At 53.3% G+C, this 24,124-nt stretch overlaps 8 protein-coding genes across 8 annotated transcripts; 2 read left to right on the top strand and 6 right to left on the bottom strand.

The window, feature by feature from the left end:
• Positions 1–117: 117 nt before the first annotated feature.
• On the bottom strand, positions 118–1,194 carry N0V89_004652 (uncharacterized protein; the record flags this gene model as incomplete). The annotated part of the gene is made up of 2 exons (XM_056213434.1): positions 118–329; positions 387–1,194. 2 exons carry the CDS (start codon positions 1,192–1,194, stop codon positions 118–120), a joined length of 1,020 nt encoding a protein of 339 aa, XP_056073742.1.
• Positions 1,195–2,297: 1,103 nt separating this feature from the next.
• Positions 2,298–3,131, top strand: N0V89_004653 (uncharacterized protein; the record flags this gene model as incomplete). Its single annotated transcript, XM_056213435.1, has 2 exons — positions 2,298–2,840; positions 2,934–3,131. The coding sequence occupies 2 exons, from the start codon at positions 2,298–2,300 to the stop codon at positions 3,129–3,131; spliced, it is 741 nt and encodes a 246-aa protein (XP_056073743.1).
• Positions 3,132–3,314: 183 nt separating this feature from the next.
• Positions 3,315–4,254, bottom strand: N0V89_004654 (uncharacterized protein; the record flags this gene model as incomplete). Its single annotated transcript, XM_056213436.1, has 3 exons — positions 3,315–4,004; positions 4,053–4,162; positions 4,218–4,254. The coding sequence occupies 3 exons, from the start codon at positions 4,252–4,254 to the stop codon at positions 3,315–3,317; spliced, it is 837 nt and encodes a 278-aa protein (XP_056073744.1).
• A 1,553-nt stretch (positions 4,255–5,807) lies between these two features.
• Positions 5,808–8,462, top strand: N0V89_004655 (uncharacterized protein; the record flags this gene model as incomplete). The annotated part of the gene is made up of 6 exons (XM_056213437.1): positions 5,808–6,148; positions 6,201–6,769; positions 6,824–7,042; positions 7,157–7,883; positions 7,933–8,262; positions 8,309–8,462. The coding sequence occupies 6 exons, from the start codon at positions 5,808–5,810 to the stop codon at positions 8,460–8,462; spliced, it is 2,340 nt and encodes a 779-aa protein (XP_056073745.1).
• Positions 8,463–12,735: 4,273 nt separating this feature from the next.
• PHB1 (Prohibitin-1, subunit of the prohibitin complex (Phb1p-Phb2p)) lies at positions 12,736–13,682 on the bottom strand (the record flags this gene model as incomplete). Its single annotated transcript, XM_056213438.1, has 2 exons — positions 12,736–13,257; positions 13,362–13,682. 2 exons carry the CDS (start codon positions 13,680–13,682, stop codon positions 12,736–12,738), a joined length of 843 nt encoding a protein of 280 aa, XP_056073746.1.
• A 530-nt stretch (positions 13,683–14,212) lies between these two features.
• On the bottom strand, positions 14,213–16,606 carry N0V89_004657 (uncharacterized protein; the record flags this gene model as incomplete). The annotated part of the gene is made up of 1 exon (XM_056213439.1): positions 14,213–16,606. The coding sequence occupies one exon, from the start codon at positions 16,604–16,606 to the stop codon at positions 14,213–14,215; it is 2,394 nt and encodes a 797-aa protein (XP_056073747.1).
• Positions 16,607–17,264: 658 nt separating this feature from the next.
• N0V89_004658 (uncharacterized protein) lies at positions 17,265–18,341 on the bottom strand (the record flags this gene model as incomplete). Its single annotated transcript, XM_056213440.1, has 1 exon — positions 17,265–18,341. The coding sequence occupies one exon, from the start codon at positions 18,339–18,341 to the stop codon at positions 17,265–17,267; it is 1,077 nt and encodes a 358-aa protein (XP_056073748.1).
• A 2,132-nt stretch (positions 18,342–20,473) lies between these two features.
• SAC7 (GTPase activating protein (GAP) for Rho1p) lies at positions 20,474–23,551 on the bottom strand (the record flags this gene model as incomplete). The annotated part of the gene is made up of 2 exons (XM_056213441.1): positions 20,474–23,238; positions 23,380–23,551. The coding sequence occupies 2 exons, from the start codon at positions 23,549–23,551 to the stop codon at positions 20,474–20,476; spliced, it is 2,937 nt and encodes a 978-aa protein (XP_056073749.1).
• Between the last annotated feature and the right edge of the window lie 573 nt (positions 23,552–24,124).

Here is a 24,124-nt window from a genome sequence, read left to right on the forward strand (position 1 = left end):
CATCCATAATGACTACAAACCGACCCAGAACCACAATATGCCGCCCGATACTGAACAGCAGACTGCCCTCAAGTCCCTTCTATCCACCAATGCTTTTCGCGGTAGGCGAACGAGCGACTACTCCGGTGCAGCGAACCCCTTGTGCTCCTTGTGCGCCTTGTACCAGTAGCTGTCCTTCTTCGGCTCCAGCTCAGGACTCAGCTTCTCCAGGATGGTCTGAAGTAACTTCTCCTTTCCAGCCTCGTTATCAGCGTCGCGGGTCCAGATAGCGATCTGCACGGCGTTCCAGCGGACAGAGTACGAGACGCCGCAAATGTCGTCGTTGAAGGCTATTTGCATGTTAGTTGGCCCGCCCGAAGGAATTTAGGATAATTGATTGTACTTACAAGCTCGCTTTGTCTCCACAGCACCCTGGAGCACATCTCCCACTGCAAGAAGGCAGATCTCATGCCAGAACTGCGACGCTTGCTCCTTGCCTATGCGGAAGTACCAAGCGCCGCCACGCGTGTTGCGCGGGTCCTCCCAAAGCGGCTTGACACCAAGGTGAAACAGGTGGATGCTGTCCCTCAGCTTCAGGCTCTCAACGGGGATGTTGTTGAAGTGCTGGTAGAAGTCCTTGACGCTGATGATCTGCTCGCCAAGCGGCTTCGGTCGGTTGGCGTACTCTTCAGCTCCGGCGGTGGTCGATGAGGTTTTCGGAGGCGGTTGCTGCTGGCCCTTTTCGGCCCAGAATTGCCAGCGATACTTGAATTCGGGAACGCGAACCGATTTGAAAATTGAGTTCAGCATTGCAGAGCCGCGAGCTGGTGAGGCGGTTGCTGATGCTTCAGATGGGCTGGCTGAAGGGAGGTCCGATGTGGACAGAGCGGGAAGACGACCGGCCATTTTGGTTTTGGAGATGGTTCGAACTGTGTGGTTGTTGAGAGTGGTAATGACGAAGTCGAGACGAGGTAGGAACTCCTTGCCGAAAGGGGCGTTGGGTGGCGGAGGAAGAGGCTGGCCGTCAGCGATGGAGTGAAGGGCCTCAGAGAATGTGTTTGGGGCTTGGGTGACGCCCTTGTAGGTGGTATGGCCTGTCTTGATGGAGATAAAGGCCGGATCTTCGAGGAGGTTGAGATCGAGGGGCTGGGCGTATGGAATACGCTGAGCTGCAGAGGCCTTGAGCATACCGATTAGACGAGCCGTCTCAGACATGTTGATGATGGGTGAATAGAAGAAACTGTCTGAAGACTGGAATAGAAAGAGAATAGACGGTTGATGCAGAGAAGAGTAGAAACGTAGAATGTGGAAGTGATGTGGAAAAGAGCTGGCGAGCGAGCAAGCAAACAGGGCGGGGTGTTATATAGAGGTATGACTGCACCTTGCGCACAATAGAAAAACTTGCTATTGAGCGCTTCCTATTGTGCGCTATTCAGGAGGCTGGAAGGTGAACGGTGAAGAGCCACGGTGAACAGTGAGGTGAACGCAGCCGGAGGCGAGCATTTCAACCCTCACTGACCAGGCCTCGTAATCTCTTATTGTGCATAGCAAACATGAAAAGTCTTGTTTTGCAAGAAACGGTTTGTCTTAGACAAGGGGGAATCGATGCATCGTAAGGTCGGAAGTCTCAGCCCTTTGCGGGGTTGAGTTGTAGAGATTCCATGTTCCCTTCTCTTGAGATTGCAGTGACAAAAGCCATGGAAAGGAAACAGAATGAAAAAGATGCTGGGATAGTAGTTGATGTGTATGAAATATACATACCTTCTATAACAGGGTCTAATGCCTGGTGTGATACACTCGCTACCTCGGGAACCGTACGACGGAGGGGCAACGCTCGAACGCTCCGACTGAACGTTAACAACACGTACACAAAGTCTAATGAAAGGCCCTATTTGCTTGACTGCACTGTGGAAGAAGAGGTGAGATGTTAGCTGAGCTGCGGACTCCTCGAACTTAAGCGCAGTCCATGCTGGAACGGGGCAAGTCAGCGCAACCCGTAGCCGCCAGCCGTTGTGTTTCATGGATCTGTGTGGCCCCCGTTTCACGACCCCTGCTGACACCTCGAGCAAGCCTGGCCTGAGGCAGCCAGTCGCTCGACAGTGACGTCGTATACATGTTTCTCCACGATAAAGTTGTATGGATGTTGGTGTTCTGCAATGTTGAGGTATGCTGTCAGAGCAATGGTGGCCTAGTCACGTTTTCACGTGTCGCACAGAGCAGGGCGCGTCTGCCCCCGCCGATCGCGCCGTTACGATAACGCTTTCGCGAACCGCTGCGATCATCCAGACGTCCAGCACGTACTTGTCTAACAGAGCGCTATGGCACCGGCCGCGAGCCCTTCGAATCCGTACAAGAGGCAAATTGATGCCGTCCAGCGCGTCTATGACTGCGCAAAGCGACTGAAAACGAACCACGAGAGCAGCGACTCCGCAACCTCGACAGTTTCCCTCGAACCTAAAACATTATCTACCAGCGCGCCGGAAGTAACGAAAGGGTCGAGCGATCATGAAAGCGATGACGAGAGCTGGGTTTCGGAGTCAAGCGAGGAGCCCAGCGAGGAGAGCAGTGAGGAGGACAGCTCAGAGGCCCAAGATGATGACGAGCGCGAGATGGATGAGGAAGGCGTACAGCAAGATGCGGAAGAGGTAGTGAATCTACGAGCCAATAGAGGGAAGAGGCCAGACTTCAAGCTACCTGGCGACGAGGAATTAGATGATATACGCCCGTTCCTGAAGGACTTCTTGCCAAAACTCAAGGCCGCCAACGAAGAGCTCGAAGCGCAGAAGAAGGCGGGAACATTGCAGAGTAGTGAGATAATAGGGGATGAAGAAGCAGACGGCGAAGAGCAATACATTGAAATGGTAAGCTCTTGGATTTCTTTGGCTTGCATCTTAGAGGTCGAGGACCTGCGTCGCTATTGGACTGCGCTCACGGACGGATGTTGACATATGCAGAATCTTGGCCTGGGCGTACTAGAAGAGCAGGGCGACGAAGCAGACAACGATGCACACGAGTCTTTAGACAACAATAAGGAAGGTGAGGAGGAACAACAGGATAGTGAGAAGGATGTACTAGGCAAGCTCATGGGCCGCGAGAAACCGAAGGAGCCGGTTGGCATTCAAGAAGTTACGGATGTGCAAGGCAACACTTGAGTTCGGATAAGGCTTTCTTTAACAAATGGACAGCGGAAATTGCTGCTACTACCTTTTCGACTCTCGGAAGACAACCCTTTCCGGTACATTGATGCTTTCAAGCTACAACGTGAGTCGCCCTATACTAGGTATATCCTCCACACCTAACTTGTATTCCGCAGTACCTAAACACGGTATCTGACCTCAGACGCCTCCTACCACACCCACATGAACATCGGTCGGATCTTTCTTTTTCCTCTCTGCCGTAACCCTTTCGGCCTTCTCTATCATTTCTCCCTCATCCGCCTTCTTCCCCTTCCACGCCCAGTCCGCATGCTCATGAATCTTGGGCTCCTCAATGTGCTCCCTCACCTCCTTCTTTCTCCTCCAATCGCTTCCAAATCTCTCGTCTCTTCCACCGATCACCTTCTCGAAACCACCAGGTATCTGCTGTGCCTCCGTGTAACTTGTCATCAGCTTTGGCTCTCCCAGCGGCAGCGTATCTCCCCGATCTGTCTGCCATAGATGGTATACTTTTCCATAGAGATGTACAACTTCCTCCATCTCCCTGTTCTCCGCGAGTTCCCACGCCGAGTCGGGCACGGCAGAGGGCTTGGGCATGATGAGCATGCCAGACTTGACTTCGAATACGTGCGAATGCCAAAGCTTCTGCTCAGCTTCGTCTAGTGTATTGTACAGGCGAGGAGTGATCATGTATTCAATGCCAATGATCCGCGCGGGTTGTTTGGGAGAGTCGTAGAGGATGCATTGGCGGACTTCATCGTTAAGGTGCGCACAGTAGTGGTTCGCTTCTACTGGATCGCGGTGGGGTTCGTCGGCGTAGGCGTGGAAGGCGTTAAGGTGGGCGCAGATGCGTTGTACCGGTTCGAAATTCTGGGGTAATTAGTATGAGTTGCAATTCACGTCCAAAGTGGGATGTACTTGGACGGCAGCAGCACCGGTTTCGAGCGTCTTGTTCTTGAGCGATTCGGGTTCGCCCGTCGTTTTGTTGGTTACAGGGAGAGAGTCCATGTCTGGCATTTGTGGCTTTGCTGGATTAATGTAGATAAGCTCTCGTCAACAGTTATACCCCGCCTGCAAACACACCAAAGTGTTTAAGGTAATGAAGATATTCTGACGTCATTGTGATGCCTGGTTGGGTGACCAGTATCATTACCATACATTGCGTTATGTTGAACGCACGATATGTACATATGTAGCTACTACAGAAATCTGCTTGCAAGCTGATCTACAGGCGGGTGGCAGCTGAAGCGAGGTAAGAGTATCCGAGCATTGCGCAGCAAATGTGACCTTTTGATCGCGACCTCGTAAACACTGCGGGGCCCCTCTTCAGCAGATCACATGGTATTCACTGACTACTGTATTATGGGCATAAATGGGAAACATGTTGTTCAATTCTTTCGAGAGTGTGTTTGTAAACTCAAGCTCCCACGGCTAGAAGCATATCACAGCCACGATGTTTCCAGGCCCTACTTGAAGTAAGAATCGGATTGCCGAACCTTGTAGGTTAGTTGTCAAATGAACATAGAATATGTGCGAAACATGTTTGCCATAGGCTTGCTGATCTGCATGCGGTGTAGTACCACCTAGTCGATGTTGAGGTGGAGGAGATCTACGGCGAAAGAAGAACGAGAACAGCAAGAATAGTGTAATAGCATGGTATCTTGAGCGACTGCCAGCACAGAAACACAGCTATACTCTTGCCTTGTGGGCGAGAAGTTTCCTTCCTGCCTTGTTCCAGCAACCTCAAAGCGCCGCCGCCCTCTTGAAACATCCGTCCTGCACCGCTGAACTTTATGCGAATATCTTCATCCACTCAGCATTTTCACGACCAAGCCAGTATCTAGGACTAGCCTGCTCTATCAGCTCTCGATTACCAGTCCGGCCAAAAGATCGTTAAAGCATTGCTCGATCCTGATACGGTAATGCACCGCTCTCGTTACAAACATTGCCCAGCCTTGCCGGCCGAGGTTCATGCGCTCGATGCATCCCAGAATAAGAGAACAACAACCAGGATTGCAAGCAAACTGCGGAACGAAACCGCAGAAGAAACTCCAGTCTAGAAGGCAGACAAGGTGCAAACACTGCCGAGACAGCGTTTGCCTGCTTCGTGTTTCACCGTGCCCCAGGCACCAACAGGTGCTTCACCACCAGGCTGAGGCTCGCTAGGGCCTCAACAATCGTCTGATGCGGAAGGAAACTTCACGGTCCGGACACACGCATGATGGAAATGAGCGCAATGGGAAGGAATGGGCACTATTTCAAGGCAACGACAAAACGGCCGTGGTCAGTAGTCCCGAGAGTGGACCAGCTGTGTGCCTAGGTGAGCGCCGTACTCGACAACAAACGACTGCGCCTCAGCTTGATATCATGTGTAGACCGGATCCTGTTAAGCACCGACGACGATAGGGTGGGAGTGTCGCAAAGAGGGTGTAGGGTTTAGCGACCTAGCCACACAGTGTGGCGGTGAGGGCTTTCGACGAATCACAACACAGTGTGGCTGCAAGAACCCTGGTGTAGCTGGCGGTGAACGCAAACACTGGAACTTCTCCAGGCTCCCCCAAGCCTTACATAGCCCATCATGACGAGGAACACATATACAAGCTCTCTGGCGCTCAATCGGACCTTTCCTTGCGCCCCTTCTTACGTCGACAGACACTCAACATTGACGAAGCGATGGCGATCAATACATCGCGCTCGCAATCCGGCATTGATCTAACCCTCAAGATTCTTCAATTCGTCAAGCAGCTTCGCAGGCGTCTCAGGCCCGGCCCGGCACCTGTCGACTATGCTGCTATTCTTGGTAACCAGATCTGCGCTAGTCTGGACATGAAGAAGTTCCGAATGCTCCAAAGGGAGCGGCCGCAGTCAAGCTCGCATAATCGAAAGGCCATTCTTGCTGCAAATCGTGTTTGCAAGGACCAAAACAAGCGGAAATCCCGTCCATCCCTGAAACTACGGATCCAAGGCAAGGATCAGCACTCGCTTCGAAACAATTCTGGGATAAAGGTGCAACAGTAGGTTCAGAAACAAAGTTGTGTTTGGTTCCCCCGCTAAGCTTTCGGATAGGACGCTTGACTCCATCGATACCAAGATCAGCTTTGGCGGGAGCCCATTATCCGCTGTTGCTGGTGATAGCAAGCTTTTCGTCAAACAGAAGGCGGAATTCAATTTCGAAACGTACTCCCTAAACCAGGTGGCTCAGCTGCTGATAGCCGTCCATGATGCAATCAACGTCCTCCAAAGCTGCCGAGCGCAATTCGACGACGAATGGCTCGTGGCGCAAGGTCTCGATGCAGGGATCAACTTTGATGCAGTCTTCTTGGCCAACTACGAGCATCTGCTCATGAGGCTGTATTCACAGCTGGTGACTGCATTATCCCGCAAGGCGCTTGATCTGTTGCTTCTTGGTGGCTACGACAAAAAGCAACACAGACTGCTAAGCTGGTTCACCGAATTCTCCGACAAGCCTCGGCCGCTGTCAACGTCCCTTGACATCAAGCCCTCGCTGGCTGTGCTGTGGGGTGTCTGTTGGATGTTTTATGCGGATAACCAGGCAAACAACGGTCGAGTGCCGCGTGATGCAGTTCTGCAGCACGTCGATCTGGCGGGATGGCGGGCACCCGAACCAACAGAGTGTAAGTGCACGCTCGCATTCACGAGATGGAGCGTTTCGGTGCTAATGGAAACAGACATGAATTTTGGGTTGGAGCTTATTGGCACGCAGCCGCAACCGGCAGCGCCGCAGCGCCCCCAGCTTGGCGGTAACGTGGGCCTCAGCAGTGCTATGGACCTGAGGTTGCGAAACGCGGAAACCTGGATGCCGGCCGATTTGGAATCTGGCGTTCCCCAGGCTCGCCAAGGTGTATCACGTGTCGGGGGTAGCCGATCGGGCCTGCAGGGATTAGCTGGTAAGTGCGCCGGTCCGCTTGACTCACATCCTCTTCTGCCTGCCTCACATTCCACTATACGATTGGTTTCAGCCTGCGCTTCCGAAGATGAGGGCAGCAGCTAACATGGCCTAGGCCTGGGTACTTATTACCCTGACTTCCCAGCCACCTCGCCAGTAGATCTAGATAATTCCAACCTTAGTAATTTGCTGCCCGATATCCAAGGCAGCGCCACCGCCCTAACCGTCTTTCCCCAGCACTTGGACCACAACTTCGACAACCCTTGGCAGCAGCCGTTTCCGCCCAATTCTTTGCCACAGAGGACTGCGCGTCATCTGACGACCAGTATACCGAGCGTGCGAGTCACCGGGAGCGCGGAAAGCGAAGGCTACGCTGCGCCACATTCAGATTTCGCGTCCTTTGATTTATTCTCATCCTCTACCCAACCGCCTCAGGCCCCCTCTATCAACGTCAACACCGACTTTTCCGACTTCATCATGGGAAACACTACCATCTCTGAGCACCCTCCAGCACACGGCTTCTCGGCACACAGACACGAGCGCACGTCTTCTCTTAATTCTAATTCTAACATGCCTACGCCGGTGAGCATGGCCGGCTCTCATTCGCCGCTATTGTCGCCTGCAGAGGATCATCGAAGATATTCTGTCGCCAGCTCCCAAGGCCCTATCCGACAACAATCCGAGGAAACATCTTCTCAAGGCGATCCTGATGATGTTGATTCACTCCGGAGAAACCATGCGTACAAAAGATCCGAGGAACCACCGAAGAATCAGGATGGGAAGATGATATGCAAGCACAGTGAATGTGCTGGTCAAACATTCGATCGCAAGTGCGAGTGGAGGTGAGTCTGTCACAGCGAGATGTTGGAAACTCTACTGACCCTTTCACAGTAAACACATGGACAAGCATGACCGCCCTTACAAGTGCAACGTCAAAGGGTGCGAGAAGCTACAAGGCTTCACGTACAGTGGCGGGCTCTTACGCCATGAGCGCGAGGTGCACAAGATGCACGGCGGCACCAGAAAGTCCCTCTTCTGCCCCTTCGCCGACTGCAAGCGCAGCTCAGGTTCCGGCTTTACGCGGAAGGAGAACCTTGCAGAGCACATCCGTCGTGTGCATCGTCGGACAAGCATGTCTGCCGACCTAGGCCACCTCATCATTCCCCGGGAGCAAAGGCAATCAAGCCTCTCTGCAGATGTCCGACTTCCTTCGGAGTCGCAGTATGAGCGTATCGTAGAGGAAGACGACACACAGCTTGCTCTGAAGCGCAAACGCCTATCTGAAGTCAACATTCCTGAAGACGATCGCGATAGCGATCTTCGCTCCCGAAGTCAAGCGGCTACGCCGAGAGAACGAGGAAAAGGATGCCAGACTGCGTCAACTGGAAGCAGCAGTCATGGCGCTCCAGCAACGCCGATAAGCGTTCCATTTTCACCAAGCACTAGAATGGGTGGACCATCTGTCTCACGACAGTATGGCCTACAGACTGGTTGTTGTTTCTTCGTTAATGTATTGTTATCTAATGGCGCCCAGGCATTGCGCCCTGGGCGGGCAGGTTGGCTTGCATAGCACGGTGCTGTTCTCCTTCCACAAACTGATATCCAACTCTCTTTCTCTGGTAGAAGGACGCTCGTTGTATATATAGTAGAGGGCGTCTCGATTACTTGCACATAGTTGCTTACTTTATTATGTCTATTGGTATTGGTATTGGGAGGGTAGGAGCGTGTGAATTGGGCAGCGTGTCTGGTTACGCGCATCTTGACGATTACACGATACACACTGAACATACTTCGCTCACTTAGACTGAAAGAATGGACGACATTCATGGATTACGATACACTACACTATACTACTCTATATTACACTCATTGTACTCATAAGTACGCATAGTGGCCACTCGCTACTTAATCAATATTATAACTACATCGGAATTTCAACTTCATCAAATGACGTCTGCTTTAGCCTTTGATGCCTGATACACCTCGTACATCTGAGCCGTGAGCGCCCTCTCGGTGCCTGGCAGGATTATACGCGAACCACGGGTGTCATCAACATGCAGCCTAATGGCGCAATCTCCTACCCACCGTGCAGTAGCTGCCTATTAAGGCTGACGCTTTCCGCTCCGTTCGTACTCGCTATACCACGTTACGCACTCAATGATGCTAACGTACAAGACGCAACTGCCTGTAAACATCTAGAAGCATGCGCGTAGTGGGGATTACAATAGCACCAGACTAGCCAAGTAAGGCGCAGCATATGGACCCGAGCTCGGCCGGCCACAAGGCAAAGACTCGCCCGTCTTGTATACGCGGTACGCACTCCGAGCCCTCCGGCCTACGGTAATGGCCGGTACCCAAGCTTGAGGAAGAGGGTCACCACCCGTCGATTCCGGCTTACGATCGTTGAGCCCTCCGCCCTCTACCATACAGCACGCCTCCGATCGCGCCGGACTCCTTGTCCAGGTCCAACGTTCCTTCTCGCGCGTCCTAATGATTCGCGCAGGCGTAAGAGTCATATCTTCGTCGCCTCCACCGTTGCCCGACTATATTGGGGCGGTTATTGGTGGCTATCGTAACATGTGACTCCGCGTCTGCGCGCACGCGGTGGGTACGTGATACGTGTAGTTCGTTGCCTGCAGGCTCTGGCCTTGTTCTACAGCAGGCCTCCGAGTATCATTCCTGATTTTCCCCGTCGGAAAGCAGGATCTGATGTCGGGCGACAAGACAAAAGCACAAATGATGGGAGAGGTGGTGGTGGGCGGTTGGCCGAGGTTTGATTAGACGTGTGGCGGTGTTGCGGATGCCTGCTGGTGATCGAGGGGCTGTGCGCATGCGTTGATGCCTGGCGTGGCGAAGTGCTGGAGGAATGACAGGGGTGAGGGATCAGGCTGCTGTGAACGTGCATTGGGAGAACTTCGATGGAATATGCCGGAGATTTTGATGACGGATCGAATCACTGCTAACATTGTACAAGGATGCCTGACGGTGCAATTATTCGACATACAGATGCACAGAAAATAGGGCAGATCAAGGTGCAGAAAGTGCCTCGAGCGACGCACAAGAGGTGGAAAGGCAATGAGGTGCACAGGCAAGAGCAGAGCCATCTCGCAGGCAGATTGCCGGCTGAGGTACGGATCGTGATATATGCATATTTGTGGGAAGATTCTGGCGCGATCACAGAAGCAGGGGAAGACGTGAAGCAGCCGGTTAAGACTTCGAATGGACTGCTGAGCGAGAGCGTTTGGAAAGAAGACGCGGGAGACGTTGCGAAGAAGACTCCGCACCCTCTATCCTTACTGTCCACATGCCGCAAGATCTATCTCGATGCCGCACTCTTTGCCTACAGCAACCACGCCTTCACTATATCAAAGCTGGATGGAGCAGCCACGTATCTCGGTTTCTTGCGCCTTACATCGCCACTCCCTGAATTGCTGTCTAATTCGATTTCCCGTCTGGCATATGAAATTCCAGCCGCAACACCGTACACTTTCATGCATTACGCGCTATACGTTACGCATTCTCTACTACTCTTACCATCCCTTGCACACCTCGAGATCCGCATGTTTAAAGATCGAACCCTTGATCATAGTCTTATACACGATCGAGACCCTAGGATCTGTCAAAGAGGAAGACCGTTGTTCGTGCCGCAGTGGCTGCATGCAATGCTCAACGATGTGCTCAACGGGCGGGTGTACATGTGGCAAAAGGGCGAGAAGTGGAGCGTTCAGTGGCCTCAAGAAGAAGATTCCGAATGTGCGCACATTGCCACGCTGCACGAACTACAGATACCTATCGCCCTGGAGGGAAACCTAACCGAGCGGTATCCTGGCATTGATCCCGCGTTGATGTCGCCGTGTGTGTGCGGCTGCGGCGCGCCATGTTGGTACTCTGCCTTTCTCGTTCAAGAGACAGGCCGTCTCCCTGTATCACTGCAAGTCAGATACCATGGCGATAGAAGGACGGAGGAGTTGAGAGAACATAAGCTCAAACTTGTCCCTAGATATGGCAGTACGACATTCTTGCCCAATAGAATTCTTTCAGGACCAACGCCTGCAATAGTACGGAGCAATGAGCGGACGATGGGCTTCGGATATGATGCTGAGGGTACAAAGTTCTGGAGAAAGGCTAAGGCGTGTTGGAGAGCGGCTGTTGGACGATGGTGGTGCGGAAAAGGGAGGTAACGTGAATGTAGCACTGGATCGAAAGCCTGGAGACTGTATCGCTTACCTTGGGGTAATACGAAGCGCCAAAAGTTTTGACGATACATGGTGAAGTAGAGGAAATCGACACGTGTAAATCAGTTCATCCGAAACGAGTCATTGAGCAAGACTTCAAAGTAAAGCCCACATTTAACTTCACTCTTTGATCTTCCGTTGCTGTAAAGTGCCTATGCCCATCAGCCTTTTCCTTTAAAAGGGTAACAGCACAACTCGAAAGCCCCTCCCTTTCTACTCCTGGGTATCACAACACAAACTGAAAGCCCACAATTCCAGACGTGCGTACCTTGTCATCGCTTATGGAACTGAGCCAGCTTACCTGGAATCACCGGCATCCACTCCTCCCGCTGCGAGCAGAAGAACTCGCCCTGAGGCGGCAACGCAGACGCCTCATCCAGCGAGCCGACGACTACATAGCGAAACGTATCTTTCGCTTGCTCCTGGTAGTTGTCAAATACGTTTCCGAGTCATCTAACGCACCGAACGGTGGAAGACATACCCCATATTCGCACACATAGCTCCCACACTTGCCGCAAAACTCCCGATAAACGGTCGATCCTGATCCGTTATCTGCGGCGTGGATCTATAAAGCTTTCAGAATTAGCATCTTCACATATCCTCAGTTAAGGGAGGGTTATCGCCACGACGTACCGTTGGTTTCCCACTCGCACTGTCATACCGGAATGCCTGAATCGGCACTTTAGCGGTCAGTCCGAAGGCGCCGCCGAATGCCTTCTTGCAATTTACGCAATGGCACAGCGTAGTCCGAGCATCTTTTTTGTCTTCTAGTATCAAGAGGTACTTGAGGTTGCGGCAGTAACATGCTCCAGTCAAGTTGAGCGGCTTCTGGACGGTGTCGCAGTCGGGATTGATATCAGTCATGGTGCGCAGGTCCAATATTGTTGTTTGATCTAGCCAATGTGGACGTAGGGTTGAGTGAGCAGTTCGGCTTCTTAGCGATAGAATTTGGAGTGACACTTCGGCATTAAAAACCGTTGCTTGCGGTGAGTCCTACAAAGCAAAAATGCCGTTTGGTTGCCAGTACATATATCTGATATAATTGTGAAGTGGATATCAGGGAGGTTATCGTGGCGCACCTGTAGCTCTCCGCGGACACTTCGACGAGCTGAAAGTTGGTGATCCGCGGAGCACTTGGTATTAGAACCGAACAGAAGCGATCAGAAGTGGTAAACCATCTGTATATTTGTAGCTCATCTGTTGTGGAACACAATTAGAGAGTCGGTGAATGGCCACGTGACGTCACAGTGAGGTGCTCTCATCTGCGAAATCGTAGTTGTGAGGTCACCAAGTGTATACGGGTTGGAGACACGATAATGAATAGAGACGAAAGAGGAGTCTGATTCCCTACGTTACAGTGAATATATCATGCCCACAAGTAGTATTATACAGCATGCGCCAAATGTCGCTGGCCATGAACATTTTTCAGTAATCATCCAGTATGACCCTCAGCAATCTCTTAACCCCTCAAGCCCAAGAGGAAGCTCCCGCCCGACTTGCCCTCCCCACCTGCACCGCCATTTGGCAGATACGAAATGTTCGGGTTTCTTGCCAGCATCTGTGCAATGTCCTTCTGTGTCTCGATTCTTCGGATCATGATTAAGCCATCACCGCTCTTCGCGACAGCCTTGCTGATGGTGTCGGCGGCCTCGGCTTCACCCTCTGCGCGGATGACGTTCGCTTGCCTTTCTTGCTCTGCCTTTTCAACAACGAACCGTGCACGCTCCGCCTCTTGCTGCGCAATCTGCTTCTCCTCAACAGCCTTGGTAAACTCTTTTCCGAAGGTCATGTGCGTGATGGATACATCTTCGAGCGCGATGTTGAATTCGCCAGCGCGCTTGAGGAGGTCGTTTCGGATGCGGTTCGAGACGGCCTCTCGCTGGGTGATGAGCTCGGCGGCATCGAACTGAGCAACAATGGCTTTCAGGACTTCGTTTCCGATGGAAGGGAGCACACGCTCGTCGTAGTCTTGACCGAGGTTCTGGGATCGGTTAGTATTGTATACTATCATTGATACCTCAAGCAGCTGCTGGCGCCTGTTGTTTTTGGACTGTAGGAAATTCTACAGGGATGGTGGGAACGCACCTGGTAGATCTTTGGCAGCATCTTGACCTCCGGACGGTGCAGCACCCTCAGAGTGAGAGTAACCATCTGCAAGTCCTTGCTACCCGTTGTCGTCGAAATATTCCTCGGTCGCGTCCTCACATCGTAGACGATCGCCCTCTGCAGCCACGGAACCAAGAAATGTGTGCCCTCGTTAACCACAGTTTCCTTCACACCGGATAACCTGTCGAAGATGACGGCGCGAGTTCCGCCCTTAACATCGTAAATGGAGGCTTGCGCGAAGCTGATGGCGATGGCGCCGGGGACGGCCCAGCGAAAGATGGATTGTGGAATTCCGGCCATGGTGATGGGTGGAGGTGTGCGAGGTGGCCGGCGGGATGGCGATGGCGATGGCAATGTAGCTGTCGTTCAAAAAGACGACAGCTGCAGGGTGGTCCGAGCTCTTCTTTTAGCGCCGTCGATTTAATTCCACCTCCACCCGCCAACTTCCAACACCACGCTTGATGTAATCCCGTGATATCGAAGTTGATGAGCGCAGAAAAAGCCTCTCACGTGATTCTGAACATTGGCCATACACTATGAGGTCACAGCTTCAGAAAATCGATGTAGATCGAGGTACCCTACGATACATGATGCTATAATCGGTCTACCATGCAAGCTAAGGTAGTAGCCGACCTTAATCTCGACACCACACACAGTTTCTAGGACAGTTCAAGAGCCTCCAAGTTCATTTTACGACAAACTCAAGAGGCTATCACAACTTCAAGACCCAATCACGAAAACAACGTCCCAGTCACCAGTAACGATCCTATCGAACGAAGTCCCTCTCCCGCCACATCATTGACCCCCTTGCATATCTCTCCACACCATCCCTACCTCTCCTTCGCGAGAAGCCCATGCGCCACCAACCTCCGCTCCATCAACTCAGCGTACTTTTGCCTCTTGTCTTCTTTCCTTTCCTTCTTCTCTTCATCGATCCTTTCCCGTTCCTGGATGTCAGTGATTTCTTCAGCAGGCGATGTACCAGAAAGCGAACGCGGAGGCGAACGATTCCACACAGAAGGGGCCGTCCACTTGCTACCTCCCACACTTCCCGGATCTACGCTTAGCATTCCATGCGAGGTTTGCAGAACGGATGCATCATCCTTGACCGAGTGTACCAGGCCTCCCTGCGAGTCTCGCACTTGCACAAATTGTCCCCCGGAAATAGGACTGTGTTCTTGAGCGTCGTAAAGTGACTCTGCAAAGGAGCTACTGTCCCACTTCAGTTCCGCGAAGAGGTCCGCAGTCGAAAGCGCACGTGGAGGTATAGTAACAGGACCGTACTCATCAACAACAGAGTCATAAGAATCTGACAAATCGCTCCTGTAAGATTGCAGGTCTGAAAAAGCGGTAGACGGAGGTCGTGGGCGTGGTGGACGGGGTGGGATCGAGCCTACTAGTAGGGGAAAATCAGTTGCGGATGAATTGGCCTCTGAGCCATGGGCGTGCCGGGCAACGTAATCTTGACCTTCTTCCTTGATCTCTTCAACCTGAGTAGCGTTCGTGTCCGGTTGCAATCCCAATGAGCCCTGTCCGTAGTGCGCCGCGACCGTGGCGTTGGCGCTCTCGTGGTGCTCTTTTACGTATCTTTTGAGATGCTGCCACATTTGTTTCGCTTTGCTTGAGGCCTTTGTCGAGGTACCTTCGGAGCTGGCTTGCTGCCAACTCTGGCTGGAATCGGGAGTGGGCAATCCTGAGCCACGGACTGTGAGAGGTCTTGAGAGGGCTATTAGTTTCCACTGTTTAGCGGATGAAGTAGATGGTGGCGCCTCTCCCGCAGCACTTCGATCGTGTATGTCCGCTCGAATGGTGGTTCTTGAAGACCGTTCGCAGCTTTGAGACGGCAACGGAGCCTCTGATGGAAACTCTCCTTGCTCGTTGTAAGGATGCGTAGCCTTGGATGTTTTAGTTCTGACCTGCGAGATAGTCGATTCGGTCAGATTGCTCGACGGTGTATCTACAAGCGGAACAACTGCTTGAGATCCTGGCCCTTGCTTTGGAATGCGGCGCGGTAAGTTTACTACCCACTCCTCGACAGGATTGAGACTTGGCATAGAACAGTATCTTCTGCTGAGTGCACGCAGGTTCTCTTCTGTGAGTTCGTGCTCCACGTGCGCCTTGCTGATTGCTTCTGGGTTCTTGAGATGACTTCTCGCAGAAGTGAACGAATCGGTCGAATGCTTCTCACGAATGTCAACCAGCTCTCCGCGTCCCCCCTCAAGCCCATCACCACCTCCAACATCCTCCTCCCCCTCAATATACCTCCTCCGATTATCCTCCCACTTATCCCCAAACCGCATCGCATGGACACACAACGCCCTCGCCAAGTCCTCCATCCCCACAACCTTGCTTAGCTCTTCTCTCTCTTTAGGATCCAGTGTTTCGCCGTCCCCATCCCTGAAGCTGCAACATTGTAAATCATGCAGTGTATCCTGCCACACATTGCACGCTTGCTGCATCCTAGCCGCCCACCTCCCCGGCCCAGAAGGCTTCGGCTGCCAGCGATCTAGTGCATACCCCAGCTGAGCGATAGCTCCTGCCCTTGCACGGTCCGCTTCCTTGAGGGACGAATCTACGCCGAGCCATGCGATATAGTGCACGAAAGCGGACCATTTGTCGGTGGGCGGTTCGAGGTGCGAGGCGATGTGATTCATGGACTTGAAGTGCGGTCTAAGGCTGTCGACGATGTTGCTCGTAAATCCAGCGTGGGGGAGGAACCGCTTGGTTGTGCGGTCGAGCTCCTCCAATAGACGATTGAGACGATCCTGAGACTGGGATATGCGGTGGGTTAGAGATGAGTACGGTTCGCTCCTAGCTGGTGATTGTACGGGTGCGTCAGCTTGAGCAGCGGGTCCAGCAGTGCTGGGTTCGCGAGTCTCGCCTTCTGACCTTGGAGTATCAGGCTCGGACATTTCTTCTAGGATATCCAGATTGGTGGTGAACTTTTCCTCGACCGGCGAACACAAGAGGTTATCGCTTCCTGGATCTCCTTGCCTCTTAGTCAGTGACTTCAGGTTAGCGGTAGATACGCGCTTTGACCGTTGAAGTTTGTAAAAGCCTCCATGTTCGTCGGTAGCGTCTTCGTCGGGATATAGTGCGATGTCCATCTTGGTAGATAGAAGCTTGGAATTGTTGGCTCTGTTGACGATGTCATTGTGTTTGAAAGCACGTGCTCCAATTACCGCGACGTGTAATGAGTCTTTCTCTAGGAACTCAGGTGCCATTACAGTCGTGGGAATGATCAAGCCATTGAGAACCTTTCAATCATCGGGGAATCGATAAAGATGATTTGTGGAAGGGCAACGAGTCCCTTGACAGGTCAGTCGGTGAATCAACACTTGAAGTTGTGTGTGAAGACGCGCAAACCCACATCAATTCCATACACGCATGTCAATGTAATTGATCAGCTTTTTACTATGCTTCATTCTGGCCAACTAGATCATACAGCTAGCAGCTGTCCACTGCACCGTGGACTAATTCAACTTCCCCATTTCGTCTTCCAGACTCGATCAAATTATCCTTCGCATTCAGCATCAGGTTCTTGGTTCCTTCCTTTTCCCAACCTACTTCGTTCCAATGCCGACCTTCCAATATGTACCTGTAAAAGGACCGGGGGTATGTATTATATAAACAATCCAAAGGACCGATATGAGCCAAAGACTCCATGTACTATGCATCCGAAAAGCAAAACCCATTTTCCCAATGCAAGCGCTAATGATCAGATAAGGACAGTTCTATGTTGTTGCAAAAATTTGTACACCGAGCTTGAAGCGAAATGTGTCGTGTCGCAAGGAGCGTGGATGACGGAGAGTCGTGACATCGTTATCTTTTGCTTCTTCCTCGTGTTCTTCGCGAAATGTAATGGATGGGGGTGGACAGCGCTCATATGAACCACGCCAGCGCAGCGCCACCCAGCACAGCAGCGTCCACAACGCGATATCCCGCCGCCGCCGCACCCTTCTGCAGACTGGGCTTCGCGGTGCTGCCAGGCTCATCAGAGCTCCCTTCCGTTGCCTGCGCCGCCGGGTCCACGTAAGTATAGCTCGTCACCACGCTCTGCTGGCCATCCGCACCCGTCGTAGTAAGCAGCACAATACTGCTCACGCGTCCGCTGCCGGGCGTGTACGTGGTCAAGAACGTGCTGCCCTCTGCATTCGTCGTCGTCAGCACCTGGCCCTTTGTGGGCGCAAAGTCGACCGCGGAGGTTGTCACAATGGCCTGACCGGCGCTGTCAGTGGTCGAGAAGACGACGGCGGGCTTGGTTTCGGTGGCGACTTCGGTGGAGCCCTGGGAGTTGGTCCGGGTCACGGGGACGGCGATGGAGGCTGTGGGGCGGGATAGAATTTCGGAGGTTGCTACCGTCGTGCGGCCATCGGAGTCGGTTGTGGTCACAGAGACGGGGATGACGACGGCGGAGCTCTCTGGGGGAGCGGCACTGCTCTGCGATGCTGGGGCATTGGAGCTCTCGGGGGCGCCAGTGCTTTGCGGCTGGTCTTGAGAGCTCTCGGATGCCTGGCTGCTTTCCGGTGGAGCTTGGCTGCTCTCGGACGGGGCTTGCGTGCTCTGAGGCGTATCTGTGCTCTGGGGCTGCTCGCTCTGCGTGGTGGGAGCTGTTCCATTGTTGGATGCAGGTGCTTGTCTCTTCTTGAGGTCGTTTACGGCGGCGACAATGAGCTTGGTAGCGAGCGGCGGGTTGTCTTGGTGAATGTGCTCCACGCCACGTTTATTCGACTCGAAAACGCCCTCGCGGTAGTGGTGGAGGGAATTCAAGGCTACGTGCAGAGACTCCTCGGGTAGAGCATTGAGCAGGTCCTGGAAAGCTTCATTGGCGTTCGCGTAGATGGCCTGGACGGCGTTCTGGGCCTGTCCTTTGGTGGGAGACGGCGAAGCAGGTTCGTTGGCTACAACTCCACCGAGCAGCGGTAGGCCGAGGAGAGCGAGCTGGCGGAAAGAGCGCATTATGAGGCTGATGGCGGGCTGAGCGAATGTACGCCTTCGTTGCGAGTATACGAGAAGCGAGAGAAGCTATTTACTTGATTGATGTTAGCAAGGCATTGGCAGTGTGAAGGCAATGAAGCATTGAACGCCCATGCTGGGCCCAGGCAAGGCATAAGTGCTTCATCAGGCAGCTGAAGCTGGCGGCGCCAGCTGTGTTGAGGCAGGTGTCGGAGGTAGTTCCGCTTACACAGAAGTTCAGGGACCTATGGTGGCTTACCTGGTTATCCGCGGATCCCCAAAAGAAAACCCGTGCTGCGTCCTGCTGTGCAACACCAAGATAGTTCCTAAGCGATTGAAGTCGAACGACGGTATGGTGATCGCAACAACGAATGTGCAGAGTGAAGACAGAAAAGACGAGTGATGATCAGAGAAAAAGCACCCGGGACAGTGGATTAGAGAAGTGGCGAGGGAACGGGCTCGACGGCAGGCAAGCTTATGCTCGGCCAAACACGAACAGCTTTGTTGCAGCTCGCTAGCTCCCCTCCGCACGCACCTCTCCGCCGAGCTATCCTATCACCACCCCAATAATTCCCATTCGACTCCTTCCGCCGTCGACTGCGTCCGCTCCGGTCCTGCAAGACGTCCAAGCTAGACCCAAATGTCTTGATCACAAACTCCACCTGCTCAAATCACGACTTTCCAGGCAGCATTTACCCAACCATGGCATAGCTCCCTGTCTTACAAATCCCATTCAATATCACAAGCATGCTATTATTCGTGACATTTCATCGACGTCGCGACATTCTGAAACTGGACAATACCCCAGCTCGTCAGTATGCATGCATCCCTGCGTTTGACGACGACTTCGTGAAGCGAGCTCGCGCTCGTATCGGCGGCGCGACGATCCCTGCGCGCACCATCCAGAACGTCATGTGTGGATCGTCTTGGGAGCTCGGCACACAAAAAGGACGTGCCGGGGCCAACAGTCGAGATATCGATATCCACTTTCTCGTCGAATCTGACATCATCGTCGTATGCCTTGATTGAGCTTCTTCACTGTCGTGGACTGCTTTCTCGGTGGGAATTGAGAAGGTTCAAAACAGTTTGGAGAAGCGACCCACAAGTGATTCGAAACATCCCCAGCGCATGCATGCGGGCATCAAGTCTAGCGGCACATCAACCGCGGTGGAGTGCTGACTAGAGAAGAAAGGATTGGCGCGTGTTGGACCGTCCAGCCTCTCACCACCGTCACCACGTCTCGTCGCCTTCCTCTAGCGTACGGGCACTATTCGCTGGCACTTGCATCCCATCGGTTGCCCGCCATACACAGTACAAGTGTTTGATGAGATATATTTAGATAGAGACTGGCGTTGGGCAGTCGCCACACACTTGCACTGACGCAGGGTCGTCCAATCGCCTGGATTGCTGTACCAGACATGGCTTTGTCGCGGCCTCTAGTCTGGGACCTGCAACGCGTTTCGATAGTCCATCCGTTTTGCATCTGATAATCGTGGGAGAGCATCAACGTTACAATAGGCGATGAGGATGCTGGGCATGCAGAGGTCAGATCATGTTATGTGTGCACTTGTACGCAGTGCCAGCAGCTTACGGCCAGAGGAGCGAAGCTGGAGTATCGATTCGTCACCCCTCACCACCGACGTCTTACCGCAGGTGCACCGCGCACCTAACGCAGTAAATGGGTACATAATACCTTCACGCCTAGAGCCCGTCTTATACGGTCCGCGTGTAAACCGCGACTTGCATATGAGAGATGATGTGCCCTCACAAGCTCGACCGTGATGCGACTTGATTCTCTCTCTCTGATGTCTTGACTTTGAGGAAGCAACGCTGAGAAATGAAAGAGATTATATTACACCTCCCTCCAACCCTTCACATTCCTTCCATCCCCTACCTTCGTCGCAGACCACACATGGCACACTCACTCTACTCAAAATCAAACACGAGACCTGTAGCCCAGGCTGGCGACTAGGCAGCGGACCAAAATAAAGAAAGGCTATCCTTCCAAGCCAACCAAACCAAACCTATATAACCAAGAAACCCCCAACATCATCACAGTATTCTGCGAGTACAAGACCGCTCGCCTTCCGCGGAAAATACAACCTGAGTAGTCACTCAATCAGCGCATCCTGAACCTACGCGTTCTTCTCTAGATCTGCATCCAGAGGGTAAAGCCCGCTCTTATTGGGTGACGGTCTGCGAGGTTGGCTCTGAGGAGTATCAACAGGGGGCTGAGGAGCAGCGGTTTCCGAAGCAGGCTGCTGCTGTGGCCCTTGTTCCGCGGGTTGCGGTGCTTGTGCAGTCTGTGACTCTTGTTGCTGCTGCTCCGCTTGCGTATGCTCCTCTTGCGGCGGCGCTTGTGGAGGCGACTGTGACTGCGAATACGGCTGCGGAGGCTGCTTTGCGGGCTGTAATGCCGGTGGCGTACTAGTCAGAGGCTTTGGACTTGTACCAGTAGGCGTGACATCACTTGAGTCCTGGCTTGCATTGTTCCTGCTGATATCCGTTTTCGGCTCATGGTTGCCGTTGTTCCTTTGCATATCCATAGACCGACCCCTGGGAGCGGATTCACCTTTGGGACTCAACAAGCCAATGGGCATCGCTAGCTCAGACGAGCTTCCTGGTGGACTTTTAGCCCGACTCTTCCTGTCTTTACGTTCGTCGTGTTCCTGTCGTTTCCTATCGAGCCAGGCTAAGGGTCCGCTCTTCTTCTTCTCGGCGGCTTCCTTGGACTCTCCGTATGGAACAGAAAGATCCGAGTTTTGATGAGAATCATACTGCAAACTTCTTCGTCCCCCACCGCCCCATCCGGAGCTGCTTCCGAAAGAGCTCATGCTCTTGTCGCCTCCTGGAACTGACCCATGTAGATCTGTTTGGCTCGCAGTTGGCGTCGCTTTGCTGCCACCGCGCGTATGTTTCCAGAAGGATCGCTTCTCCTTCTCTTCCTTCGGTGGCTCCTCCAACTGTTCGGCTTCGGAGTACTCGGTCGCAGTTGAATGAGATCTAAAGGACGCCGAAGGCGACATGGTCGGTTTCAGAGTCGCGCCGGAGTGACGTGAAGATACTGTGTCGAAGTTGGTGGACTGCAATGCCTCTTTCGAGGCACCCGGTAGCGGTGGCGGAAATGCGGCTTGGGGCAGTGGAGAGGGTAGTCCATCAAAACCAAATTGCGACCCAGTCAGCGAATGAGTAGAGCTGTGTGCGCTAGGATTTGCACTGGTGATACGCTTCTTTTGCAGTTTGTTCGGTTTACGTCCTGGTTGCTTTTCATCACCGGCCGGTGACGCTTTAGTACCGGACAAGATCTGCGTGAAAGTTCGGACCACTGACGAAGGTTCAGCAGGAGGCCCGGAGTCCACCGCTCCTTCCATGAACTCGGACTTTTCGTGCTTTGGCGTAGCGTGAGGACTGCGTTGTAACGTCTGCGGAGCTGGTGCCCCCAAAATATTGGCTGCTTCTGACGCAGCAACAGGCGTGACAGCATCAGGCGTGGGCGGAATCAAGCCAGGAGATGGAAGCGGGAAAGCCCCAGGTATCTCATAAGCCGGCGTGGGAAGGGCTGGTATCACAGGCTCGGTTTGTAGTGATGGCTGAGGTTTGACAACGTCCAGCTTTTCCACCGGGAACGTCTGAGCTCTGGGCGCAGTTTGGACAGACTCTTGTACGGGCTGTATAGGCAGAGTATACTCCCTTGTAGGTAAGTCGATGTGCTTCGGGGGTCCTTCCAGAGGTGTGGCCACCGGTGTCGGCATTTCAGGTGTGACCGCTGGCAGTTGAGACTTTGGTTCTTCTGTCGCGGGCGTGGGAGGATCAGATCCTCTTTCTCTTGGAAAACGCGACGCTGTGAGAGCCGGTGATCTAGAGGGAAGTGTATTGCTGCGATGGACACCTGAGCCGGAAGTGAACGCAGGCGTTGTTGGACTGGGTACAGCCCCTGAATGCCGCGATTGTCTCGACGATGTCGAAACATTTCTTCGCACTCCTCCGAACTTGCGCAGACTCTCTGCTCCAGCACTTGACGCAGCCGAAGCTGACCGTCCGAGACCCGACTTGTTTCGACCAGGGGTGGTTGGAGTTCTAGCTTGCGGGGTCGAAGGCCCACTCTCGATATGCTTGACGGTGCCCTCATCGACAGCGGTACCCTCCATACCTATCAAGAAATGATCCTGGTTATCAATAAGGAAGATAAGAACATCCTGGCTGAGCCGATAGTCCTGAGGAGACATGTCGTGTTGAGGATGGGAGAGAATGCCTGGTTGAAAGATAGCAGCCAAATTCGACGTGGTCATTTTGTTCACATCAGACTTTGCAGCAAAAACAGCAAGCAGGTCGAGGATGTAGAGGAGAAGCTGACGATTCAAGGAGGGAAGTTCCTTGATCAGCTGCTGGTATACGCGAACAGCAGCATCGGGATCAAACCCCCCCATAGAAGGAGCCTGACCTTCGATCTGGCCAACAGCTTCTGCCTGGTGCCCACGTAGAGGTTGGCGAAAGGAGTCGTAGTACTGTAGAGGAATGATAGGCTCGGGCAGTTGATTGAAGTACCGTCGAAGGATGTTTGCAGCATCGTGCACAGTGTAGCCCGACCAATCGAGACCTTTGCCCCAGCGTGGTGGAGTGTCGAACTGAGCCTTGAGTTCCTTGATTCTTTTCTCAGAACCGGCCAGACGGAATATGCCCTCTACATCGGTAGCTACACACGAGTTAGGATGATCGTTGACTGGTGGCCACGGGCGCAAACCTTTTTCTTTCAAAAAGACGCCGCACTTAGCGACGACAATGGGGACATATCCGTAAATGTAGCTTTCACCACTCTCATTGAAGAGTGAAATCGCAACATTCGCATAAGGTATGCTAGTAATGAGAGGTACGCCAAAGATGCCGCGGGGTACTTCAGGCTCTGCAACGGAACGTGTCAGCGCCTATAGGTAAGGTAGCCGTAGGGAGATACCAGGCAGCTATCAGAGTTACCTGTCGCGAGGAAACCGGTTACACAGTAGTACCCGTAAACGGTTATTCAAGCTGCGTAGGCATTGCGTACCTTTTTCCTCTTCCTTCTTCACGCTACGTTTACTGAACTGTTTCCACCATGATGTGAGGTCACGCTTCGCAGAGCCAGGCTCGATGGGCGTCGCCGGGGCGGGTTGGGGCTCCCCATTGCGCACTCGAGGCGTCGCAAAAGCGCCGTGGTGATTGTGCACGCCGTTAGGCATGGTGGGCGACGGCGAAGAGCTGCGCAACTCTCAAACGGGCTGTCGCCGACTACAAGAAGCGCAGCGTGTTGCGGGCGCGTCGGGCAATCTTGGGCGGTAATGAGGACGGCGGGGGGCAGACGTCGCGGGCAGCAGCTAGGAACGCGCTCTTGAGCGACAAGTGAGTGAGCAATGTAGCTATCGCGTGTGAGCGGTAGGTAGTAAGGGAGCGTGGTCGGACTCTGCGTGGGCGGGCGCGGTGTGCTGGCGCGAGAGCAACGGTTCGGAGATGACTATGGACGGCAGAGCAGACGGATCTCGCGAGCGCAACGCGGCGTACAAGACGGGCGGTGGCACACGAACAGGCGTGGAAGCGTGACGGGGCGGGCTGGGCCGTCTGAGACGATAGGGCATGCAGGGACGAGGGCCGCAGTGTGAGCGTGCCAGCCGATGTTGGACTGACGACGTAGGATGCAGTTGTCTTGGCTTGGCGGTTTATAACAAGGCGGCACCTCGACTGGCCTGCTCACTGCTCTCTCATGCGAGTGCGTCAGTCAAGGTCAGCCACAGCCACACGATCAGCGAGTAGTATGT

Source organism: Didymosphaeria variabile (genome assembly GCF_027946475.1).
Source record: "Didymosphaeria variabile strain IMI 356815 chromosome Unknown scaffold_3, whole genome shotgun sequence".
Taxonomy (NCBI): Eukaryota; Fungi; Ascomycota; class Dothideomycetes; order Pleosporales; family Didymosphaeriaceae; genus Didymosphaeria; species Didymosphaeria variabile.